Raw genomic sequence first — 24,974 nt, 5'->3', positions numbered from 1 at the left:
AGCAGAAAGAGGAATTCACACGTCATTATTAGGGTTTGTATAGTCATGCAGGTCTGGAACTGTCTGGGGGGAAATGTTTTGCCCTTTAGGGTTCAAAAATCTTGGAATTTTCAACAAAACCTGTGCCAGTCAACAAAGTTCTTTAATGATGGAAGTTTATATGAAGTTTGGTCTGAAAAAGACGTCTGTAGGACACTGTCAAACTTGTACCAGATTTAGATTTGGGGAACATGTTGCATTTTGAGAACAGCATGTTTTGTGCACACAGTGCTTTTCTGTTCATGTAGACCAAACATTAAATATACATTTAATCCTGAAAAGATGATTGACAGAAATACTTTTACTCATAAAAAGTTATCAGACAACACATCGCTTTTAAACTTCACCCTTTTTGGGTCGTGTCTTTACTGACCAGGAGAGCCACACACATAAAATGCATGTTCATATGCATGTCAAAAAAAAAAAGGTATTCCCCAAACACATCAGAATCCACAACAGAAAAGGTAACCCTAGTGCAATTCTTACTCTTCACAAAAAAAGGGAAAAAATATGAAATCACAAGATGACGTGCAGCATTTCCAGATTGGTCCTTTTCAGAAAGAAGCCCCCTGCTATCCTGACAGGAATGGTGAAAACTGAAGATCTAAATGTTTAGCTCTTTGTCCAACTCAGTGCAAACAGAAAATTGAAGGGACAACTGTATTCATACAATAAACTGAACACATGTCAACTTTTTTTTTAATACAAGTCCTGCAAAATGGAGAGGAAGAAATATTTACCAACAAAACACAAAGACCCACATGTGGACTAAAAATGTGGAACCACCACAATGAAACTACAACAAACAAAACACCTGATATATCTGGAAAATGACATTCGCCACAATAGCTTTGACCTATGGAACAGCTATAATGTACTGAAAAGCTGCACAGGATGTGTACATTTCAGATCTGTTAACCTCTGTATACTTAACATGTTCATTATATTCCAAACTTTGCAATACATATTTGTATTTCTTTCTTGTCTATCAAAAACTTGAACAAATTGGTGGCAGAACTCAGGATCTGTATTTTCTCATTTTTTTGTTAGACAACCGGATTCCTTGCCTAAAATTTCTAAGAACAGAATTCAAGCTATGCTCGTTTGTGATGAATGCTTACAACTTCAATTGTTAAAGAAATGCATCATGCTAATTATGAAAACGCAGTGTTAATTATTTAATGGATTGTAAATAATGCTCATGATGAAACACCAAATTGAGAAAGTTTATGAAAACTGTGGGTTGTAAAATAAGACACTTTTGATAAAAGGTGTTCAACATTTCAGACCAAAAATCTGTCTTCAGGGACTGTTTTTTCGAACTAACACAGTCCCTGAAGACCGACCTATAGTCTGAAATGGACACCTTTTATCAAAAGAGTTATTTTACAACCCACAGTTTTATAAACTTTATCCATTTGGTGTTTTTATAGACTCGACAGTCATTCTTCATTTTATCGCTGTACCTCAGGATGAAAGCTTATAATGTCAATGGATTGTACTTTAAACCAAAAGTGAAAACTATAAATGGCAATTCACCGACACAAAGGAATGAAAACAGCCCTGAGAATTTCTGATGCTACACCACTGCTCAATCCAAAGGAAAAAACGTTCTGAATAATATCCCTTTTTCTGAAAACCAAGCAACAAAAATAACACATTCAAAAGAAAAATGCTAACATTTGGTTTTCTTCTTCGATGCTAGGTTGGAGTCATTCTGGGATTTTCGCTTTTTAGCAGGATGGGGTGATTCGCTGTCTAAAGTGTTGGTGTTGGTTGTATCAGAGTTGAGCAGGCAAAGAATGTCATCCTCCTCCATTTTCTTTGCCATCTCCACTGTCCACAGGACCAATTCTACCTTGTGTGGTGTCCACCCGAAGTCAATGTCTGAAACACATGGTAAACTGCACAGTGCAGAACTCTACAGATCTTTTGTTTGCCAGAAGCAGATACATATCTTTTAAGGTACAAGTGGCAGATATATCATAAGGCACGAGTACAAAATAAGTGCATTGTCAAATGTCATGGCAACCAAAAATGCAAGCTTGTCCTTGAAAACGTGAGGACAACAGCATCTTGATACATTCTGCTGCCAACTTTGTATACTTGACAAAGCACTCCACTATCTTGTCTGAAATATTTTCCAATGTAAACAGGTAACAGGGATCATACAGACCACTTAAAACCAACTTCCTAGATTTCATTAACTTTTTCAAAATTCAAGGGAGCAATGTGCACAGCTCTAACCTTATTTTATCAACTGATCTCCCGATCAGCATCCAAACGATTGCGAGGTAATTAAACTGTTTCTGGTCTGTCGGGGGCCTTTACCTCAAGCTATGCTTTTCAGCGATGTGAATATTTACTTTCACCCCATAAGGTGGTCAAATAATAAAGTCACCATTAAAAAAAAAAAATTCTCTAACTGGAAAGATAATGTAAAAACAAATATGCAGGAGTCAATAAAACTGCTTGAAACCGTCTTCTATTTATAATCTGAGTTTCTATTGATCTAAATAGATCTGTTTACAGAGAGTTGCAAACATTACTTACAAGAGGACTATAAGAGGACAAATTAAATTCACTATTAAAAAAGGCTATTATTTCCTGCATATCCAGGTTGAATGCTCTGTATGAAATACACAATTTATATGAGTGCCCTGAAAATAATTAAAAAGAAACAATGAAAATGAAGATTTCACAACACAGATGATAGAGATACCCTTATGTACATCCCCTGACACACAGCACTCACCCTACCCAACTAGTAAACAAAGTGTAAACCTGGTCAATCAAGCCATACATCCCCTTCATACACACAGACATATGCATACTTAGCCAAGAGTTTTTCAGTGAGTGTAGGCCTGACAGAATAAATATGTAAATCTGAGTTTTTAGTCAGCAGTGATGGCACATTTCTCAAAATGATCGGCAGAGTACTTAACACAAAGCTGAGAGCAAAATTTGCCAAAATATTTTCATTCTGGAATCAAGTTTTCAAGCTAATGATCTCAGATCGTAAGAGTATCAGATGTCTTAAAATTATGTAGAGGGTATGGAGGAAAGGTATTTTGGAAGGGACTGATTGAAATGACAGTATCATTGATGCCACCAGAACTGCACTTTTATATCGAATGTTGAAAAGTAACTGGAAGCCAGAACAAAGGTTTCAACAGTGGTTGTAACAAGGTTGCAGTGTGATGTTCTCATGATCAGTCTGGTGGTACAATTTTGGACTCCGTTTTCTTCATAATTTTGAAGATATTATTTCTGAGTAAACTGACATAAGACTGCATATTTTTAGGCAATAGATCAATCCAAAAATATAACATAAACCAACCACATGCTATATCCACAAACCTTCCTTTGTTGGCAGTGATCGCAGAATCAGTACAAACACACAGATGATGACAAAGAACTGGCCAGAGTTGCATGAAGTTGTGATGAATTTACATGTGGCAAAAAATTCAGTTATTGTACTGCTGCCAACAGCTGCAGTTTTTCTTCCTTTTGTGCTCTTGTCCACCTTTTGTGCTCTTGTCCACAGCTCACAAATCAAAATTCTTTTCACATCTTCAAAGTGATTTGCTGAGGAAAGTCTCAGTGATTTTGGTCTTATTCTTCCTCAGTGGTTTAAAGGAAATTTACTGAACCACTGTTCTCTTCTTTTTTCTTGTGACAGAAACATTTGCTGATGACTTAGTTTTCAATGGATTTTGTTATAAATTTACCGTTTGGTGGTCAAAATGGAGTTTCAAGAAGTAAATAATCTCTTGAGTATAAACAATGTACACCATATTAACAATTCTTCAGGTCAGCATGCTCATTCTGAGCATTATTTTTTCAAGTATCTGCAAAGCTGGGAAACAGCTTTACCTTGTTTCTGTAATGAGTTGGCAATGTCAGACATTTGCTTGGCAAAGTCCAGGAAAGCTGGCAGAGTGTAGCTCAGAGGCTGGAGGCCCGGCAGTGCCAGCATGCTCTCATCGGCCATGAAGGGGGCAAGGTGTGGGGCTCCGGCAGCGAGCACAGCTACACACACAACACACCCTCGTCAACAACTGAAGTAGCTTTTGTTTCAAGGGCACATAACTCTGGGCCATGATTGCAGACCTCTTGTATGTACTGGCAGTGGCAAATAAAAGGTACAGAGGACAAGATCCAGAAATGATGTGTGTATGAAGGGGATGGATCTAAGAGACAAAGTGAATCTGTGTGCCTTTTTGCTTGTGTGGTCTGGTCTGGAGGGGAGTTGAAAAGGGGAGACAGTTTTTTTCCCCCTTAATTAACAGATTACAGATTCCATGGAATAATTTACTTCCTTTGGTTACCAGCAACCGCTTGGATGAAGATTCTGACTTAACTCACTGAAGAAGAAAGTGTTCTGCAATAAAAGCCAAAATAATCTACTTGTCAGATTTCCAACACATACACATTTCTCTGAACTAAAGGTGAACAAGTAACTTTGTAAGAAGTAAGAAAAAATAGGATCATGCTTCCTGACTGTACCAATCACAAGAAATCAAATATATCTAATCCTCTCTGGAATCTGGCTAATTCTTGCCAGCTAACTGTTTTCTCAGTCTTTTCAGCCAGATCATACCAATATCATTATAATGCACTTATCAGATTTCCAGCGCTTACACATTTCTCTGAACAAATGGTGAACAGAATTGTAACTTTGTTAGAAGTTAGAAAAGATAGGATCTTGCTTCCTAACTGTGCTAATCACAAAAAAACAAATTGTATCAAATTCCTTCTGGATTCTAACTCTTACCAGGTGCTGTCTCAGTCTTTTTAGCCAGATCAAATCAACCACAGAATGAAAATGAAACGGCATGCTGAAAGAACAATAACTCTAAGGAATGATCAGAATAGATGCAGGATGTCAGTGGATGTATTATAGGCACTACTGGAACACTTTGTGCAGGATGTCAGCTGACATCTTCTAGGCACTGAACGGGTTAACACTGCTAAAGATAATTTGAGCCTTATAATAAAAAAAATAATAATAATTATATATATTTTTTTTTAAACCAAAAAACACCTCACTCCACTGCATATGCACAAAAAGTATTTCAAAATGCCTTTTTTTGTCTTTTTTTTTTTGGGGGGGGGGGGGGGGGTATCATTCTCCAATCAAAAATGTGGTCTTTTCTTCCTCTCTATCATCTTCTTCTTCCTTCCTTCCTCTTCTACTTCTCATTAATATCATTAGTTCAACATTTATGTTCTTTTAGTTTGTGTGTTGTTTTTGTTTTTTTCTGTACAATTTTGAGCATGTATGTATCTGTCCTTGTTATCTAAAAAAAAGAAGAAAAAAAAGGGGGAATCATTTATTTGATGTATACTTCTACTTAGTGTGTTTAAGTGTTTGTTTCTCATTTACTTAACGTGTACTTCTGCTTATGTGGGTAGGGGTATCTTTCTGCTCCAATTCTTAAATCCTTCATCAAAATTTTTAGACCCTTTGCTATAAAGAATAATAGCCACACCCTCCTGTCTTATCAGTTAATAAACGGTGAAACACACTTTCTCCGAGCAAAGAACAATATACAAGTATGCATGCTGACTAAACACTGACCTGATGCTGTAGCTGGTCCAACACCTTTGAGCACCGTCAAAGCTTCCACAGCCAAGCGAAGGTTGGGCAAAACTTTGAATGCTCTTTTGCTGGCTGTTTCAACACTCTCTGCACTGTTACCCTCTACCAGCTGCTGCAGACGAGGTCGGAACTTTCCTCTCTGCCCACAAAGAATTAAATGGACTTTAATTCTAAATCATATTACAGAAAGACTAACTGGGTACCACAATGCAACTTTTACTGGGTTTTAGTAATATACATAAAAAAAGCAGATATGCAAGACCAGACAGGAACCCTTGCATAGATTGGTGAGACCAAGAATAGAAACAGGAACTCTGAAGAACTAAAACAAAACAAAACACACAGGAAAAGGTATACCCACCCAAGGAAGCATGAGATGATAAAAATGCTTTTGCTTTATTTTTCAGTGAAGGAAGGCATACTTCAATTTGACAGAGCCTTCTTGCTGCAGTCTTGCAATTCCAATGACTGTATTCTTCTCCACCATATAGAGTGAAAAATTGAGGGTAAAATATTTTTATCACATAAAACAAAGACATTAAAAAGGTACTTAGGAATCAAGCTGATAAATCATTTAACTAAACTAGGCAACTCATCTTTTACTGTGTACAGTTAACTGTGCTAAGCTTTTTAGACAATCATAAGAAATCGTTATTGACTGGAAAATTCATGGTCTGTGCTCTGGTATATCAAATATAAAACCACCACCACCACCAATGTTTAAAAATAAAAAATCACTCAATGCAACATTCAGTTTCAAAAGTTGGGCTAATCACCATTAAGTTCATTTAAACATTGGATTCAGTGCTTCAATATTTCTCTACAGCTGTGCACAAATGCACATGTTTAAAGGTCCTCTGTTGTGTGCATGTGTCATGGGAGCTGATGTGTAGGAATGTGTGTCACTGTGTGTGTGTGGATGTGTGTTGGGTGGGGTTGGGGGGTTGTATGTGTGTTGTGGATATTATGGGAACTGCAGAATATTGGAATGCACGTGTGCATGTGTTGTGCGAGCCTGTGGTATGTAGGTATATACGTATATGTGTGTGTGTGTATGTGTGTGATGTGTGAGATGAGGAATGTAGATGTATGTGTTGGGACTTGCATGTTTTATGTGTAATTTTGGGCCCGTGTGTGATTTTTTTTTTTTTTTTTTTTTTTTTTGCTGCCCCATCATCTGAACTGTTTCAGTGGCATTACTCCCACGCCGCTTCTTTAGATTCCCCCATACATGGCCACACCCGGGTTTGTCCGTCACAGTTCCAGCGTCTGCAGTCCACAGGGAACCATCGATGTTATGTCACCAGAAAGCCACACACCAGAGGAGACCCTGTACTGCTGCGGAGTCACTTCAGTTGTGTTCAGTTGTGCCTGTTCTGATTTAACGTACTTAGGATTCCACCTGCTAAGCCCCCTACTAACGACAGTAATAGCTTAGTCGCGGAGCCAGACTGAGTGAGCGTCCCTCACAGAGTGGAGACCACCACCATGTCCCTCAAACAGCAGCTCCCCATGAATCTGCCGACACTGAAGACATTGACAGAACTCAACCCAAACACAGAAGTGAAGGGGTATCGAAACTGAGGCCACCATGAGAGCAGGGCATGAAAGGCCACAGACTTTGAGACTGTTTTGTTTATATTGATTATGATGAAGGAGGATGACGATGACAATGACGATGTTGCTATGGAGGTCCATTTTGGTTTGGGACTGCGTGACAAGGCTGTACTCTACGCTTCCTGTCATGATGATATCCCAGCGTCAACCAGGCCCGAGAGATACAGACACTTGCAGTGTTGGTCAAGTAATTAGAGCAACACACCCAAAGACACATCCTTGAAGTGGATGACACTTGACTGCGTTGTCCCAGTCTCCCCATTTAAGCCCACAGCACACTCAACTCTGGGTAGAAGCCAGCCACGGGCCGAAAAACCCACCTCCGCTGGGATTCGAACCTGCGTCCTCCCAGCCGTCAGTCCGCGACGCTAACCACTTCGCCACAGCGGCTGGTTCCATGTGTAATTGTTTGTGTGTGTGTGTGTGTGTGTGTGTGCGTGCGCGCGCGCGTGCATGTGTTTCATGCTAGAGTCAGTGTATCTGTGTGTGGGGGTGCACACGATAGAGTTTCACAAAGCGTGGCTCATTTTCTTTCACGTTTTTATTTCAATCTTTTGCCTTCTATCTATTTTTCCCTGCACTATATTTCAGTGTACTTACCTTTAATGATTATCATCATTATAATCGTTTGCTTATTACTTCATTTACTTATTTCAATGTACTTACCTTTAATGATTATCATTATAAATATAATTGTTTGCTTATTAATGCATTTACTTATCCATCAATTTATCTATCATTTTTTCTTTCATCAAGGCCTGACTAAAGGCACTGGATTACACTGCTGGGTTATACTTAGCAGATGTGATATTGCATATATTTATATGAATTTATCCAAACACAGTGATGCCTCGTTGAGAAACTGAACTGAACTTCAAACAGAAACTAGCTGAGTACAGTTTTCCAAAGATGTCATATGATAAATGTACCATATTTTGTAATGACAGTAAGAAAAAAAAATCACATGAGCATATGGAATTCTCACCAATAATTTCCATTTCATCAGTTTGGCCAGTTCTTCATGTTTGATGCTTTTTTCACTTCCCTGCTGGTACCTGAAAAATTCTAACAAATTCTGGAAACAGGAACAGCGAACACACACACACTTAACAACACACAAACAGAACTCCTTATCTGCTTCAAAAGCAACTCATCTGGTAAGTTTTGAGGGAGTGATGATGACTATTACTAATACTGTATTAGTATAGTCTAGCAGCTTTGTCTTCTAGAGCTGGACCCTTAACTACAAAACAGAATTATCCTTGACCATGACCCCAAAGAGATACCTCTGTGTCGGGCTGTCCTTGCATGGGGAGAAGGAACACCCAGCCACATTTAGTCCCGCATCCATGGTGTTGGACCCAGAGACTCTTAAGAGTGGCCCTAAGAAAAAGTCCCTTACCCTTCAGTACCTCCAAACCCACTATCTTGGACTGTTTATTCTGACAGTTCTACCAAGAAACTGTACGAACTTGCGGGGCAGGAATCTATATTCAGTACCCAGGAGGCAGAGAGGAAAAGATCTGCTTTACTTCCAGCCTATACACTGTCAGGCTGAGGCAGAAGCCCAACTGCCATATTTACACACAGTGAATTTTGGGGACTGCTGTTATTGGGTTAAGTGTACGAGTAGTCTCCAAACTGCAGCATATGTCCAGGCTCTACAACTACTGTTGTTGTTTGGGGAAGAAGGGAAGTGGGGGTGGGAGAAACAGACAAGAAATGGCTGCCTAAAACTGAAACATCCCTGCTAATAATGGCATGGGACTGCAAATGAATGAGTATGAACCAGTATGTGGAGTACATGATGAATAGAAAATTTCCAGAATAAAACTGTTTCTGAGGACATTTTATTTGTCATTCGCACAAATTATAATGGCATTCAACTGCACACTATTTCAGATTCCAAGTAAAAATGTTTAATCGAAAGGCAATTCTAAAAATTATTATAATTGATCAACATTTTTAAAGGCAAAGCTCTGGCTACCTACAACTCCCAACATCATGAAAAACACACAAAACTGACCCAAACTAAAAATAAAATTTGCATCAAAATTATCACAAAAACCACTTACTAATACTAAGCTCTAAAATGTCAGTACAAATTTGTCTCGACTCATGCTGACAGATACCCGTTGGGAAAATGGAAGAGTGGGGTACAAGAGACCTCTCCGAAATATGGATTTGACCGAACGCAGTGACGCCTCCTTGAGCTACTGACACTGATACTCTCCGAAATGTTTCGCAAACCAAATTACTGAGAGGGGGCAGTGAATTAATAAGTGGGATGGATCAGGTAAATGTTATGTTCAAGTTATATGGCCCATGAGAACGCTGTTCTTGACAGACGCTATCAACGGACTGAAGTAAGCACACCATTTATCAAGCGTAAGAAAGTCCTGTCTTTTCTTCTTGTCCTTCTGGGTTGCAGCTTTCGCCATCAATACATTTTCATACTGTACAAAAACACGACGCCAGATATCACTGGGCTTATCCAGTATAGTATGTGGAGCCATTTTCTTGGGCAAATGAAGACTGTTGTGCGGTAGCAGTCCCTTCCGATGAGGTTTTATCCACCTCTCGAACTTTCCAATGCTTTTTATCTCGCGCGGTATCCAGTTTTCGAGTTTATCTTCTTGCCAGAACTTTTCCAAACGGAGCCAACAGGAACAGAATGCATTCCCGCAAAAGGCAACCGTCTAGGACAAGGCAGGCCGTGGATGGGGCAAGCAGAAGACACAACCCAGCTTGTATGCCGACTACAAGACCTGAAAGAAACAAAAGAATTGGAGGAAAACCTCGAAAACCTCAGTCATCTACTCAACACAGCCATTTCACCCACTCAGTCCAGGGAGACTGACATTGTCGGGAACTATGGCCAGAGGGCCGCAAAACTGATGCAGAAGTGAAGCTACTCATAGAAGAAAACAGTTTAGAAGAGGACATAATCATATACACAGATGGCTCAGTCATCAAAGACCAATCCGGCTGGGGAGTCAGTGCGAAACAAAATGGAAAAACAATCAGGGAAGAGAATGCTGCATCAGTACTATATACAAAGTCACGGCAACGTGACCTCCAGCCTAACCGGATTAAATTGAAGCTGTGACACATGCTCTCCAGTGGAATGGGAAGCCCAGAGTGGCACGAGGCAATTCGCAATTTGCAGATTCAAAAACTTTTATATGGTCATACTGCCCGGGACATGCAAGTGTTAAGGGAAATGAGCGAGCTGACAGATTTGCTGGTAACGCAACAACAACGAGCGGCCTACATCTAGGAAAATCGGAAATCCTCAGAAAAGTCAAAGAATACCAAAAAGGCCAGTCACACCATAGTCGACCGCCTCAAACTGAAGAAACAAAGGCAGAGAAAGGGAGCGGCCGTAAGTCTGGCATGAAAGGTAGAGCACGATGCTTTGCAAATCAAACGGATATTGGCATCCTTTCCAAACCAACATGTGCAAATTTCTTCAAAACGGAACAGAGTCTCTGTGTGACTGTGCTTTTCCAAATAACGCGCTAGACGCCACGTTCCTGGCATCAGAGATCTTTTCGGCCCACCCTTCTTGCGGCCAATTAGTGGCAGCCTCTGTGTGTGTGTGTGTGTGTGAGAGAGAGAGAGAGAGAGAGAGAGAGAGAGAGAGAGAGAGAGAGAGAGAGTGCCAGTGGGTGTGTGTAGAGGATGAAGTGTGTGTGTATGCATGTATGTATTGTGGGAGCAACCGAATATTGGAACGTGCGGATGTGTGTGGGGGGAGGGGGCGGCGCAGGGGGGGGGGGGGGGGGGGGGGGGGGGGCGTGTGTGTGTGTGTGTGTGTGTGGGGGGGGGGGGGAGGGGTTATGGGCGCCCAAGTATGTGTGTGTGCTTGTATAAATGAGCGTGTGTGTGTGTGTGTGTGTGTGTGTGTGTGTGTGTGTGTGCCGTGGAAGCTGCGATACGTACGGCCTAGGAATGAGTGTGTGGGGGAGGGGGGTGATACAGGGTAATTTGTGTGTGTGTGTGTGTGTGTGTGTGTGTGTGTGTGTGTGTGTGTGTGTGTGTGTTTTATATTTAGTTGCTTACTAAGTTTGTTTATTTATTAGTTATTGTCTTTTTTATTTTATTAATATTCATTAATCAGTATCATTATTATTATTATTATTATTACTGCTAGTAATAGTAGTATTTTTTTGTGTTTTTTTTCCTATCTAGATATTCATGTACTTCTTTATTTGTTTAATTTTTTTCTCAAGGCCTGACTAAGCGCGTTAGGTCACACTGCTGGTCAGGGATCTGCTTGGCAGATGTGGCGTAGCCGGCGTATACGGATTTGTCCGAACGCAGTGACGCCTCCTTGAGCTACTCAGTGATACTGATACTTCTCTCTCTCTCTCTCTCTCTCTCTCTCTCTCTCTCTCTTATATGGTTCCTGCCATCATTTCGGATACAAGGGAAATGTTCAATGTATGTTTAATTGGTGTCATTAATAATATGTAATGCAGCTAAGAAAACAAAATCCATATTACGTTTGTTGTCCAGCAAAGTTCTACATGAGTGAATGATGGTTCTCAGCAGGGGTTCACCAAGACTTTTCAGTAAAATCCGTGTCTGTTCAGATATAAATCACTTACGACATCCAAAAATGAAAATGTCTGGACTTCCATGTGTCTCGTATATTTGTCTACAAAGCAATGAGGGTATTTTCTATAATGACATCTGAGGGTGTGTTTCCTTTGCCGCTAATTCTGTTTACATTAGTTATGTAACTAAAGCTATCAATTTACGATTGCCCGAGTGTAATAACCCTTTCAGAAAGGGCGGGGCTATGGCCAAATCTATATGAATAAAAATATTCGCATTAGCATTCTCTCTAGCTCTGTCTGCCTGTGTGTCTGTCTCTCTCACTCTCTCTCTTCAAAGTTGCATAAAACAGCTTATGCTGTCTCTGCAACATGGCGTAAACAACCTAACAGAATGGACTGATCATAACCACGAGGCAATCCACCCTCACAAAACCAAGTTTATGTTGACAACGACCAGACAAGCCTCATACATACGTTTTCCCGCATTCAAATAAATATTGAAGTCATTAATGAAGTTGGTAACCACAGGGCCCTTAACTGGAAATACAGCTGACAACAACTTATCTTGGACTCATAACTAACATATGCAAGCAGACTTCCATAAAAAACATACCAACTATCAAAAATCAAACACTTCTATGATTACCACTCACAAATTTTTTTTCAGGACATATCCAATCCATTGTTGATTGATGACATAGACAATATTGCAAAAGGAAGAACTTTCAACAGCAGCAATGGCTTTTTCATTCCATTCTGTATGACAGACCAGCTACAGAACTCATTTTTTGTAAAAAACAATAGCAGAATGAAATCAGCTGGAGGAAGGAGTTTGAGTGCAGGGACCACCGCAGCATTCAAGGTGGCCATCAAAAGATCCCTGCCAGCTACTGTTTTCCATCATTAACAGCAGTTTTGTTTGTTTTTTCTTTCTTTCTTTTTTTTCATGCGCTCTCCCAAGTTCCGTTGCGACGATGGCCATACTGGCCCCTGCGACGTATAGTTATAGATCCTGACCCGGCTGATCCTGATCCTGATCGTGCATGGGATACTGCATGCGCTAGCGCCTCGGCCACTTCTCAGCCTCCACAAACGTGAGCTTAAACTTGTTCTAATTAAAACCTCATCCTTGACAAAATCTGACTACAGAAAACTTAACATTCTACCGCTGCACCAAGACTGACTTACAATAAAGGAGTACTGATGCACAAAATAGTGACAGGTCGTGCTCCAGACTACCCAATGAATAAATGAATGTTCCCTAAATGACAACCGAAAAAAAAAAAAAAATCAACAAAATTAAATGTCCCAATTCCTATAATAGACCTATATGAATCCAACCTTGCCTCGGATCTGGTTCATGATGGACTCTGGAACTCACTCCCAGTATCCATTAAACAACACGAAAACATCTCGACTTTAAAAAAAAACAAAAAAACAAAAACAACAACAACAACAACAAAAAAACCCAACAAAACAAACAAACAAAAAAACCACATTATTTTCGTTTTAATCTGCTATACTTTGTTTGCATTTATAGTAGTAATAACATTAAAAAATGGATGATCGAGCTCACTACACTGTTTATACACAATGTGACTGGAATTTGCTCCCACCCTCGCCCAGCCCCCACTTTTCTTTTTCTCATATTCTTGATCTGAATCCCAATTGTTTCACACACACACACACACACACACACACACACACACATATATATATATATATATATATATATATATACTGAGAGAGAGAGAGAGAGGACCAGTTGATGAATGTTCAGCCTCATCCAGTGAGTACTCTTTTTTTACCTCTTCCAAAATGTACATTTACACATTCTACTTTATTGGAACAATTCAGTTCAGTTCAGTCGCTCACTGAGGAGGAATAACTGAATTCGGAAATATCCTTATACGTTACACCACACAAGCAAATACAGAACCTCCACAGCAGCGTCTTGTCTTGTCTTGTCTAAAATCCTGTGGTAAAAATCCACAATAGGGGGGTGCGCTCTAGATGACTGATGTCTGTGTACGACTGTTAAGTCAGGCATAGTGGGAGGGGAAACAAATCAGTAAACAGTATCAGTATCAGTAGCTCAAGGAGGCGTCACTGCGTTCGGACAAATCTATATACGCTACAACACATCTGCCAAGCAGATGCCTGACCAGCAGCGTAACCGAACGCGCTTAGTCAGGCCTTGAGAAAAAAAAGGTGAATAAATAATAGATAAGCGTACATAAATAAGTAAATAAATAAATAAATAATAATTACAATATAAAAAAGGTAATAATGATAATAATAATAACAATAATAAATAACTAAATAACTAAATAAGACAACAATGATGATAAATAAGCAAATAAATGTAAAACATGAAGACACACATTCACACATACACCCACACATGCATAACAGATATGCACCAAACATGCAGTTTCACAGATATGAAAGCACAGTCAAATACACATAAACGTACATGAGCCCCAACACACACACACACACACATTACCCTGCACCTCCTCTACCCCCCTCCTCCACACACTCATTTCTCGGCTACGTATCTCAGCTTCCACGGCACACACACACACACGCACACACACACACACACACAGATGAACACTTACTTGTACAAGCACACACACATGCGCCCATATCCCCCACCCCCAACCCCCCACACATACATACAAAGATATATATACACATCCGCACGTTCCAATATCCCGTTGCTCCCACAGTGTAGGCATGCATACACCCACATACCTCATCCTCTACCCCCCTCCCCTCCGCACCCCCACCTCCCCCTCACACACACATACGCACGTGCACCTAATATCACTTCAAGTGGAAAGTCGTTAATTCACGCAGTACGGCCAGTCCTCTCTTCTCCTCTACACAGACCCCTCGGATGTCCAGTGGGTGTCTCAATGATCCAACCTTTAGCTTCCGTCGTCAGAATTGTGGTATTCTTTGTCAACATTCACCTCTTCAGTGTAAGAGCCTTCCGCTTGTAATATTTTGATGATGGTAATTGGGGAGAAACGCTGTTAACGTCGTCTCTTTCGCCGTTCGTATGGAGAGAGTTAAACTGAAGACGTACGTGCACAGAACTCTCCTGACACTTGTGTACACTTACACCCTCGCGCATGCACAAACGCACTCAAACACACAGACCCACACATACACACAAACACACACACGCACAGAGGCTGCCACTGATTGGCCGCAAGAGAGATGGGAAAAGATCTCTGATGTCAAGAACGTGGCGTCTAGTGTGTTGCTCAGTCTATTGTATTTGGAAAAGCCCACAGAGACTCTGTTCCGTTTTGAAGAAATTTGCGCAATGTTGGTTTGGAAATGATGCCGATATTTGTTTGATTTGCAAAGCATCGTGCTCTACCTTTCATGTTAGACTTACAACCGCTCCCTCTCTCTGCCTTTATTTCTTTGAGGCGATCGATGGTGTGATGGCCTTGTACCTGTTCTTTCTGATATTCTTGGACTTTCCTGAGGGTTTCCGATTTTCCTAGATGTAGGCCGCTCGTTGATGTTGCGTTACCAGCAAGTCTGTCAGCTCGCTCATTTCCCTTAACACCTGCATGTCCCGGGCAGTATGACCATGTGAGTTTTTTAATCTGAAAGTTGCGCATTGCCTTATGCCACTCTGGGCTTCCCATTCCGTTTTCAATTTTCTGTATGAGGTTCATTGAGTCGGTTAGAATCATGGCATGTTGGTTTCCGGGCGTATGGATGGATGATAGCCACTGGAGGGCATGTGTCACAGCTTCAACTTCCATCGTTAGGCTGGAGGTTGTGACTTTGTAGGCAGCATTCTCTTCCCTAATTGTTTTTCCATTTTGTTTCGCAGTGAATCCCCAACCGGACTGGTCTTTGGTGACTGAGCCATCTGTGTATTTTATGATGTCCTCTTCTTTACTGTTTTCTTCCATGAGTAGCTTCACTTCCGCACCAGTTTTGCCCTCTGGCCATTCCCGACAATGTCTTCCAAGAGTGGGTGAAATGGCTGTGTTGAATAGATGGTTGAGGTTTTCGGGGTTTTTCTCCCATTCTTTTGTTTCTTTCAGGTCTTGTAGTCGGCATACTAGCTGGATTGTGTCTTCTGCTTGCCCCATCCATGATCTTCCTCGTCCTAGACGGCTGCCTTTTGGTTCTTTGCGTCATGCAGTGGGTTTAGAGGGTTTTCTAATGCTTTGAAGTAGGTCTTAACCTGTTCTATCTTGTTTCTGGCCTGCACTGAAGGAAGGTCAAGCAGGTATCACATGGTTTCTGTGGGCGTGTCTTTTGTTGTTCCAAGGATCAGCCTCATAGCTTCATTTTGAACTCTTTCTAATTTTAGGAGGTTGCTTTGAGATGGTGTTGTTAGCCCAAGTCCGTAGTCGATCACACAGAGGACGAGTGATTGGTATAGGAGGAAGAGGTGGCGTTGTTCAATACCTTTGGTTGCCATTGCTTTTAAGACTGAAAGCCCTTTTTTGAATTTGAGAACATTATTTTCCGTATGTTTTCTGAAGGTCAGCATCCTGTCGAAGTGTATTCCTAGGTAGCGTAGGCATTCAGTTTTCTCGATCTGAATCCCGTCGAATGACACAGGTGGTGGTGATTTGCTCGCGGTTCTGTTGTTGAGGGTGCACAGCAACGTTTGGGCTTTCGCTGGATTGATGGAAGATCCTGTGTCTTTGCACCATTGAGCAATATTGTTTAGTTGTTTTTGGACGGCTTTAGTTCTTTCCTTAGCATCTTTCGAAGTTTTGAAGACCAGGCCATCATCCGCAAGAGTAAGCACCCGAGCTATTCCATTGTTGTTTAAGTCTGCAAGGCCCTTCGTGTAGACATTGTAGAGGACAGGAGAGAACGGAGACCCTTGTGGCAGTCCCATGGATAGTTTAGGTCATGTTTAATATAAGAGTTACCGCCCTTCGTCAACAAGCAAAATGGCAGTGCAGAACATCAACTTCATCAAGGATCAGGTGTATTTCAGTAAGAAGGTGAATCAAACTGTTGATTTCGATAGCAATTTGCTGTATTGACCATGGAAAATGAATGAAAATGGCTTGCTGGACGAGACTTTGGTAAATTATTGTATCCAGCCCAATAGATTAAGAACATGCACGATGTGCATTCAATTTTGTCGACTGCTTCAGTCTCAGGGTCTGACGGGGCTGATACCCGGTGCATTGGTCGGCCAGTTGTCAGCTTTCTCTGGGGACTCCATATCAAGGCTTGCCCTGCCAGTTTATGTTGGATGCGGGTTTGAGCAGGATGTGTCCAATCCACCTCTGTCTCTTCTTCTTTTGAGTTTATCCTTGGCAGATAATTGTATATTCTCTGCCAGAGGAGGGTGTTGTTGATGGCGTATGGCCAGTGGATCTGAAGGATACTTCAGAGGCAGCTCTTGAGAATAAAACCCGCCTCTTAGTTCAGTCTTTGATTAGATTTATTAGCTGATTTATGTATCACGCATTCACACAGTGACATACAAACACACACACAAACATGCACACACAGAGCACACAAAAACACAAACGTACATGCACATGCACATAAAACCACAAACACACATGCACACACGCACACACACTCACACACATGCACATAGGCACACACAGAGCGCATGCACACACACACACACACACATACACACACACACATGCTCATAGGCACACACAGAGTGCATGCACACACACACACACACACACACACACACACACACACACACACACACACACACAGAAATTAGGAAAACACACTTGGTCACCTCTTCAACAGTTGGACTTCTATACCCAGAATGTATAATTCTCTTGACTTGGATAAGTTATAACACTGAGAAAACCAATGCTGCAGTCAGGAGACTGCATATTTGTCAGAATCATGCTGGTCATCTACCAGACAGGATCTTCTATGTTGCACCTTGGTGGCTTCAGTTTTAGTTATCTTCACATTTTTTTTATACACCGTGAGATAACCATAAAAACTGAGAATAAACACAAACTCTAAGGTCACCTTACATTATAAATACTTTGAAGCAATCTATATATGGTATTGTGACAATAAATTGGATTTTGTGGGAGTGGGGGTTGGGGGAGTGTGTGTGGGAGGGCAAAAGAGAGAGAGTGAGGGGGGGAGTGTGTGTGGGAGGGTGTGTGTGTGTGTGAGAGAGAGAGAGAGAGAGAGAGAGAGAGAGGAGAGAGCAATAGGAAACAGGAGCATGCACTTGAAAACTATACAGAAGTGAGGAAAGGTAAAAGATGTATTGGATATTTTTCAGGTTGGGATGCTTATGAAAGGCACGTCAGATGATGGGTCACCCATACCAGGCTATCTTTACCAAGAGATTACAGGTTGTACATCATCTTATTCAGTGTAACTGAATAGTATTTCATTATATATATATAGCCATTTTCATTGAATGATATTTTGGTTGTCTCGCAAATGACACTGCATCGGTCTTCTGTTTGGGATTCATTAAAAAATGGTGTTTATGCTATGCCATTATGTGTAAAATACAAGACCTTCATTTATAAACGGTGTGATTAGTTTGGTAAAACTATTTTTGGTACAATGCATACCATAGCATAAAATGACATACATTTTCATAAAATTTCATGTGTTTCATGAAAAATATGCTACAAAAAAACAAGAACAAACAAACAAACAAAAAAAAACAACCCCAAAAAACAAAACAAAAAACCACCAAACCCCAAAACACAACAACAACAACAAACAAACAAACACTGTCTTTAGAAAAGAAGGAAAACACATGTGTATACACACACACACACACACGTTTTGTTAGATCAATGATTGAATGCATTTTACACAGGTAAATTTTGACATCAGTTTTAATCAGCAAAATAATGTTCTTTTTCTTTGTTTCATTGGGGAAAAAAAGAAGAAATAAAATAAAATTGTTGTCTGAAAATGTGACAGAAAGTTTGTGATATTTATTTTCTAATGGATTTAGAGAGCCACTTTATCCATATTTTTTAACGATTGCCCAGTTCTAGTGAATATTCTTTGCCAGTCTTTTTTGTTCACTGTAAAGGTATTTCTGTTCCATATATTTATCACAATTCACAGGTCTACCTGTCTCTGAGAATACACCTGTACAAATATATTCATGGTTGTCTCAACACCTTTCTCTGTATTTCCCTTCTTTTTCCCCCTTTCTTCTGTAGTTTACCGTACTTCGTTTTGAAATTATAAATGACACTTGTACATGTCTGAACATTGTAGTTTAACGAAGTTTCTTTTTGTGATTCCAGATCTCAGTTGTCAGTCACCAACGCACTGTGAATTTCTTGTGGAGTTCATGGTCAAAAGGCTGAGTAAAAATTCTTGCCATGTTAAATATAAGGTATTTCCTCTGGACAAGAAAAAAACAACTGAAACACACATGCACACACACACACACACACACACACACATGCATACACACACACATGCACGCACATGCATACACACACACATGCACGCACACACACATGCATTCACGCTCACACGCACATACACATGCACGTACTTACACATATACAGACCACCACTACCACCACCAACATATAAAAACGACAACAAACAAAAAATAATGTCACGTGTCTTGCTTGTTTGTTTGTTACAGGTGATAAGAAAGAGTACATTTAGATCGTACATGTTTATTCTCTTTTTCTTGTTTCTGTTTGTGACAAGGATGAGTACATTTTAGTTTTTGTACGCTGTCAATCAAAATCAACGCTATTGGGAATGAAAGCATTTTTCTTTCTGACCTATATTTTTTCAGAAGGAAGTGAAAGAACGTAAGAAGAATGCGCAATTGGTAAATTGTCACCAAGGACACTGTTTTCTGCAACATGACAATTTGGTTGAATATGAATAGTGTAAGTCCTTCACACATAGTGGAAAAACAAAACAGGGTATTTATGCTTGATCTCATATTTTTTGTATATTATTGTATTTTGTGACTTAGATCATTTAAAAATAATTAAGTCCCGCTACATCTTGAGATTGACTTCCCATTAAATGGGCATAATTTCAGTGCAAGTGGCAACTGTTTGCAGAAGTATACCTTATATACTAAGTAGAAGTTCTTGCCATATTTACTAAAATGATAAAATGTCTTCTAAGAATAACCTAATTAGTATGTAAGACTAAAGTGATAAAGTTTTGAAAAAAACAACAACATTATTATAACATTAATTTAAAAAAACAATTAAAATTTTTTTTTAAATTTATTAATTTTTTTGCTGCACTATCATCTGGACTGTTTCAGTGGCATTACTGCTACGCCGCTCATTTACATCCCCCCATTCACGGCCACGCCCAGGTTCATCTATCACAGTGCAGCGTCGGCAGTCCTCAGGAAACCGTCGATGATTAGGTTGCCAGGATGCCACACACCAGAGGAGACCCTGCACTGCTGCTGAGTCACTTTGGTGGTGTTCAGTGGTGCCTGTTCTGATTTAACGTACTGAGGACACCACCTACTAAGCCCCCTACTAACGACAATAATGGTTTAGTCGCGGAGCCAGACTGAGTGAGCGTCCCTCCCAGAGTGGAGACTGCCACCACGTCCTCAAATAACAGCCCCCCATGAATCTTGCCAACACTGAAGACATTGACAGGACTCACCCGAAGCATGGAAGTGGAGGGGTATCAAAACTGAGGTCACCATGAGAGCAGGGCATGAAAGGCCACAGACTTGAGACTGTTTTGTTTATATTGACGATGATGAAGGAGGAGGAGGATTACAATGACGATGATGATGTTGCTATGGAGGTCCATTTTGGTTTGCGACTGAGTGACAAGGCTATACTCTACACTTCCTGTCATAATGATATCCCTGCGTCAACCAGGCCCGAGAGATACAGACACTTTTAGTGTTGGTCAGGTAATTAGAGCAACACATCCAAAGATGCATCCTTGAAGTGGATGATACTCAACTGTGTGGTCCCAGTCTCCCCATTTAAGCCCACAGCACACTCAACTCTGGGTAGGAGCTGACTGCGGGCCGGAAAATCCACCTCTGCTGGGATTCGAACCCGCGTCCTCCCAGCCGTCACATTAAAATTTCTTTGTTTGGGGAAAAATGCACTGTATCAATTTTTTGTATCTAACAAGAAGTGCTACAGCATTATGATTGTAATGATTGTGAAGAACTGATATTTTTCTATTTTTAAGCCAAATTTGGTGTCAGTTGACCATGCACTTACAGAGAAAATGACAATGCTAAAGTTTACCACGGACACACAGACACACACAGACAACCAAAGATGGGTTATTACATAGGCTCACATTGTTTACACAAGCGAGGCAATTATGAAAAAAAAAAAAGGGTTATATGCAGCATTCTTTATTTTCCCGTTAGATTCATATTGTCATGCAGAAATATATATCGGTTTCTTGTCAACTTTTATAGCAGAAATGTGTGAACAAAATCTTCATTTAGTCTTAGTGGAGGTCTTGAGCAGTTGCTTCCCATTATTTTTACACATTGGAAAGTGAGTGATCATCACAGGAGTAATACTAATTGAGATAAATTTTAAAGGTTATAGTCAGTTTAAGGATGCAGTTGTGTGTGTGTGTGTGTGTGTGTGTGTGTGTGTGTGTGAGTAGGATTTCTAATTCTTCGGTATTCATAGCTGCATCGATGATGAGTATGTTTAGAAAATTATGAAAAGTTGTGGTTTTATCACATGTTAACAAATTTTAATTGTTTTAAACCCCTTTTTATTTTTGTGTTTTTTTTATTTTAAAATTTTTTTAGAAAATTTTTGCGACCAAAAAAAACCTTTTTTTGCAAGGTACCACATTTAAAAAAAAGGGCTCAAAAGGTTGGGTTTCAAAGTACCATTTCTTTTTCATTTGTTTTTTTAAATTTTCTTTTTTTTAAATTTTGGGTCCGTAGGGTTTTTTTGCTTGTTGGTTTTTTTTTTTTTTTTTCTTGCCATATTTGGCGTTTCTCTTATTCAGGTTTTTTAGACCCATCCGGGAAAAAGGGGGGGGGGCCCCTTTGCAGTTCAGGCCAAAAAAACAAACATCTTGTTAGGCGCTAAGGCCAAAAAAAAACCAAAAAGAAAACCCTTTTGGAAACCTGTTTTTGCTAAATTTCTTTTTCTGGGGTTCAGGGGGGGGTGTTTTTTTTTTCCCTAGGTTTTTTCAAACCTTTTTGGCAAAAACCCTTTGCCCCGGGGTTTATTAAATTTCGGGTCTTCTTGTAAAAAATGTTTTTATTTAAAAGCTTAAAACCCAAAAAAATTAATTTTGAAACAGAAAGGGGCCAAAATTTCGGCCAAATTTTTTTAGTTTTTAAGGTGTTTTAAAGGGGGGGAGAATTCCAATTATTTTTTTTGGGTTTTTTTTTTCCTTTTAAAAAAAATGTTTTTTTTTGGTTTTGTTTTGTTTGCTTTGTATTAATTTTTTACCTGTCTAAATTTCTTAAGAAGAAAACGAATTTTTTTTAAAAAAAATTTGATTTTTTTAAGGGGGAAAAAAATTACTTTATTGGGGGGTTTTAACCTTCGGCAACCAGGTTTTTAAAGGAAAAATTCACGGGGGTTTTTTTGGAACCAGTCCCTTTTATTGGGTAGAAAGAGGGGGTAACTGGGTGGTTTTTTTTTTATTCGTTTCCGGGGATAAACTTTTTTTTCAAAAAAATTCAAAGGCCCCGCAAAACATAAAATTTTCCAAGGAAAAAAAGATTTTTTTGTAACATTTTTTAAAGGTTTTGACCGGTTTTGGTTTTTTTTTTTTTTTTTTTTTTTTTTCCCCGCCAGTGGCAACCCCACCCCCGGGTTTTCCCCCGGGGGGTTTGTGCTTTTTCCCTGGGTAAAAATTTTTGTTTCCCTAACCCCACCGAAACCCCGCTTGGACATTTGGGGTTTTCAGGTCCTTTTTCCCGGTTGCTTTTTTTAAAATTCCCGGGGTGCTCAAACCCCCGGGGGTTTTTTTCAGCAACAAAGAAAAAGGTTTTGCACAATTTAATGGGGAAAAAAAAGGGAAAATTTTCCATTTTTCCCCCAGTGTCAAAAAGAATCAACGGCCCCTTTTTTTTTCAAGGGTTTGGGGGGTTTTTTCCAGCGCCTTTTTTAACCATTCTTTTTTGGCCCTAAAATTTGGTATATGTGTGTAGTAATTGTATGCCAATGTGTGGGTGGGTGGATTGGGGTTGGGATTGTTCATGTGATTAGAATGTGAGTATTGTTTTCATAATTTTAATAAATGGAAGCTTGTGCAAGGAGGATGGATGAGATGGAGGGAGGGAAAGTGTGGTTCTGAGAGTGGGGAGCAGGGTGGAAGTGGGAATGGCTGTGTTTGTGGTTAGAGATGGGAAGAGGAGAGTAATGTGTATGTGTCTGTGTACTATAATGCCCTTTTAGCTGGACATTCAATGCATGCATTAAAATACTTGATGATTTCATGTGGTGATGGAAGCCAACTTTGTGATCTGCTCGACAGTGAAGAACGTGACTGTGCGCATGTGTTGAAAGTAAAATCTCATTGACTTGCAGACTGAAAATTGTATGTATAAATGATTTGATAAATGTAATTTGATTGGAAGGAATGGAAAATACAAAGATATTATGCATATATGAACTGTGTCATTGTTAACAATAAGATACATTTGCTAAGTCGTGAACAAAAAAGTTAATGATTATACTGTTAATCACTTTGTTGCTGTGCGCTGGGGTGTGCATAGTCCTTTTGTGCAGTCTCAGGTGTTGCTGGAGGTTGTGGGGATGCTGCACAAAAGTGTCATCTACTTCAGATCATTGATGCTGAAAGGCCAACAAATGTTTACATGATGACTCATGTGACCTCATTTAAGTAAATGATATATTACATGGTTATGACGTAGGACTTGTAATTAAAAAAAAAGAAAAAGAAAGAAAAAAAAAGATGATAACACAACTTAGACTTATTCTGCTGAAGAAAGATTCGGAAGAGATCTTTGCAATACAACGTCAGCGAAAAAAAGGCTGAACGATTGTTTAATATTTTCAAGTTGGAAAAGGCTTTCTGTGTAATTTATTTCATGCAGCCAAGACAATTTGGATAAATTTAAGTAATGTTGCAAAGATGAGCAACGTAGTCTGATCTATCCTGAGGTTTAATACCAGAAAAATACTATCATCATTTATGTTGTGTTTCATATAGTTTGTATTCTGTTTTTCTGATAGTTATGTTATTTTTATTGTTTATGTTTAATTTTGGTGTAAAGTACTATTGCTATTATATAATATCCTCCATGCCCCAAAAGGGGTCAAAGGATTGAATATTCTTGATTCTTGATTCTTCTGTCTGTATGTCTCTATGCTTGTGTGTGATTATATTGTGCTGCAATACTTTCTTAACTTTCTTGAAACTTACTCAGATTTGTTTATTTACTGTTTATTCTGATGTTTGCACATGCTGAACTACACATTTTTGTACAAGTACCTTGATATGGACAATAAACCAGTCCTGGGTGCACAATCAAATGGTGACTGGATGTTAGCTTTCTCCTGGCACATCTATATGTCACTGTTGTCTTTTGCTATGGAAGTGTCCTTGGCTGCAGTTCACTGCCTTTCAGTGATTACCTGTTAAATTTATATAATGATTTATGTATTGTGATTGTGGTGTCTGGATTTCATTGTGATCAGTTCTTGAGATATGTTTATTTACTTTGCATAAATCATTCATGATGAAATGGATATCTTCAGAGGGAAATGATAGGGTGCCAGTGACAATACTTTTAAGACTAATTGTAGTGACTAGAAGTAATAATGATGTCATAAAGCTCCCAGTCACCAGTCCAAAGATTTTTCATAAAGTCAAAGTTTTACTGTATTATGACATGCTTTGGCTGAGAAGTTCCCTGATTTTAAGGCACTGGAGCGGCAATGTAAATGAGTGAAAAGCAGTGAGAAATAAAATTGTTATGGTTATGTTTTACTGTATTCATCTGCATGGAGAATACAATTTTTTTGGGCATAATCCTGTCAGTGTTAAGCATTTTCTGCAAGACAACAGCATGATTCTGCTGCATGCACAATTTGAAAATTTCTTGCAGATGATGAGTCATTCTGACTAAGATTACTTTACTTCTTTTCCAGTTTTGATAAAACCTGACATTTTAGTTCTAGGGTTCTTAAAAG

General features: G+C 39.6%; 1 protein-coding gene and 1 long non-coding RNA gene across 2 annotated transcripts; one reads left to right on the top strand and one right to left on the bottom strand.

Moving 5' to 3' along the window:
• Window positions 1–373: 373 nt before the first annotated feature.
• LOC143285078 (uncharacterized) lies at window positions 374–8,612 on the bottom strand. Its single transcript, XM_076592320.1, has 5 exons — window positions 8,548–8,612; window positions 8,247–8,316; window positions 5,624–5,783; window positions 3,916–4,071; window positions 374–1,926 (listed from the first exon to the last, which is right to left on the bottom strand). Exons 1-5 carry the CDS (start codon window positions 8,610–8,612, stop codon window positions 1,715–1,717), a joined length of 663 nt encoding a protein of 220 aa, XP_076448435.1. The 3' UTR covers window positions 374–1,714.
• Window positions 8,613–16,743: 8,131 nt separating this feature from the next.
• On the top strand, window positions 16,744–19,252 carry LOC143292821 (uncharacterized). The gene is made up of 3 exons (XR_013056685.1): window positions 16,744–16,829; window positions 18,110–18,182; window positions 19,107–19,252. It is a non-coding gene; the product is annotated as an uncharacterized LOC143292821 (long non-coding RNA).
• Window positions 19,253–24,974: the final 5,722 nt, after the last annotated feature.

This window comes from Babylonia areolata, chromosome 1 (genome assembly GCF_041734735.1).
Source record: "Babylonia areolata isolate BAREFJ2019XMU chromosome 1, ASM4173473v1, whole genome shotgun sequence".
Lineage (NCBI taxonomy): Eukaryota > Metazoa > Mollusca > Gastropoda > Neogastropoda > Buccinidae > Babylonia > Babylonia areolata.
Note: the sequence above shows the minus strand (reverse complement) of the source record. Positions and strands in the feature narration are given on the sequence as shown.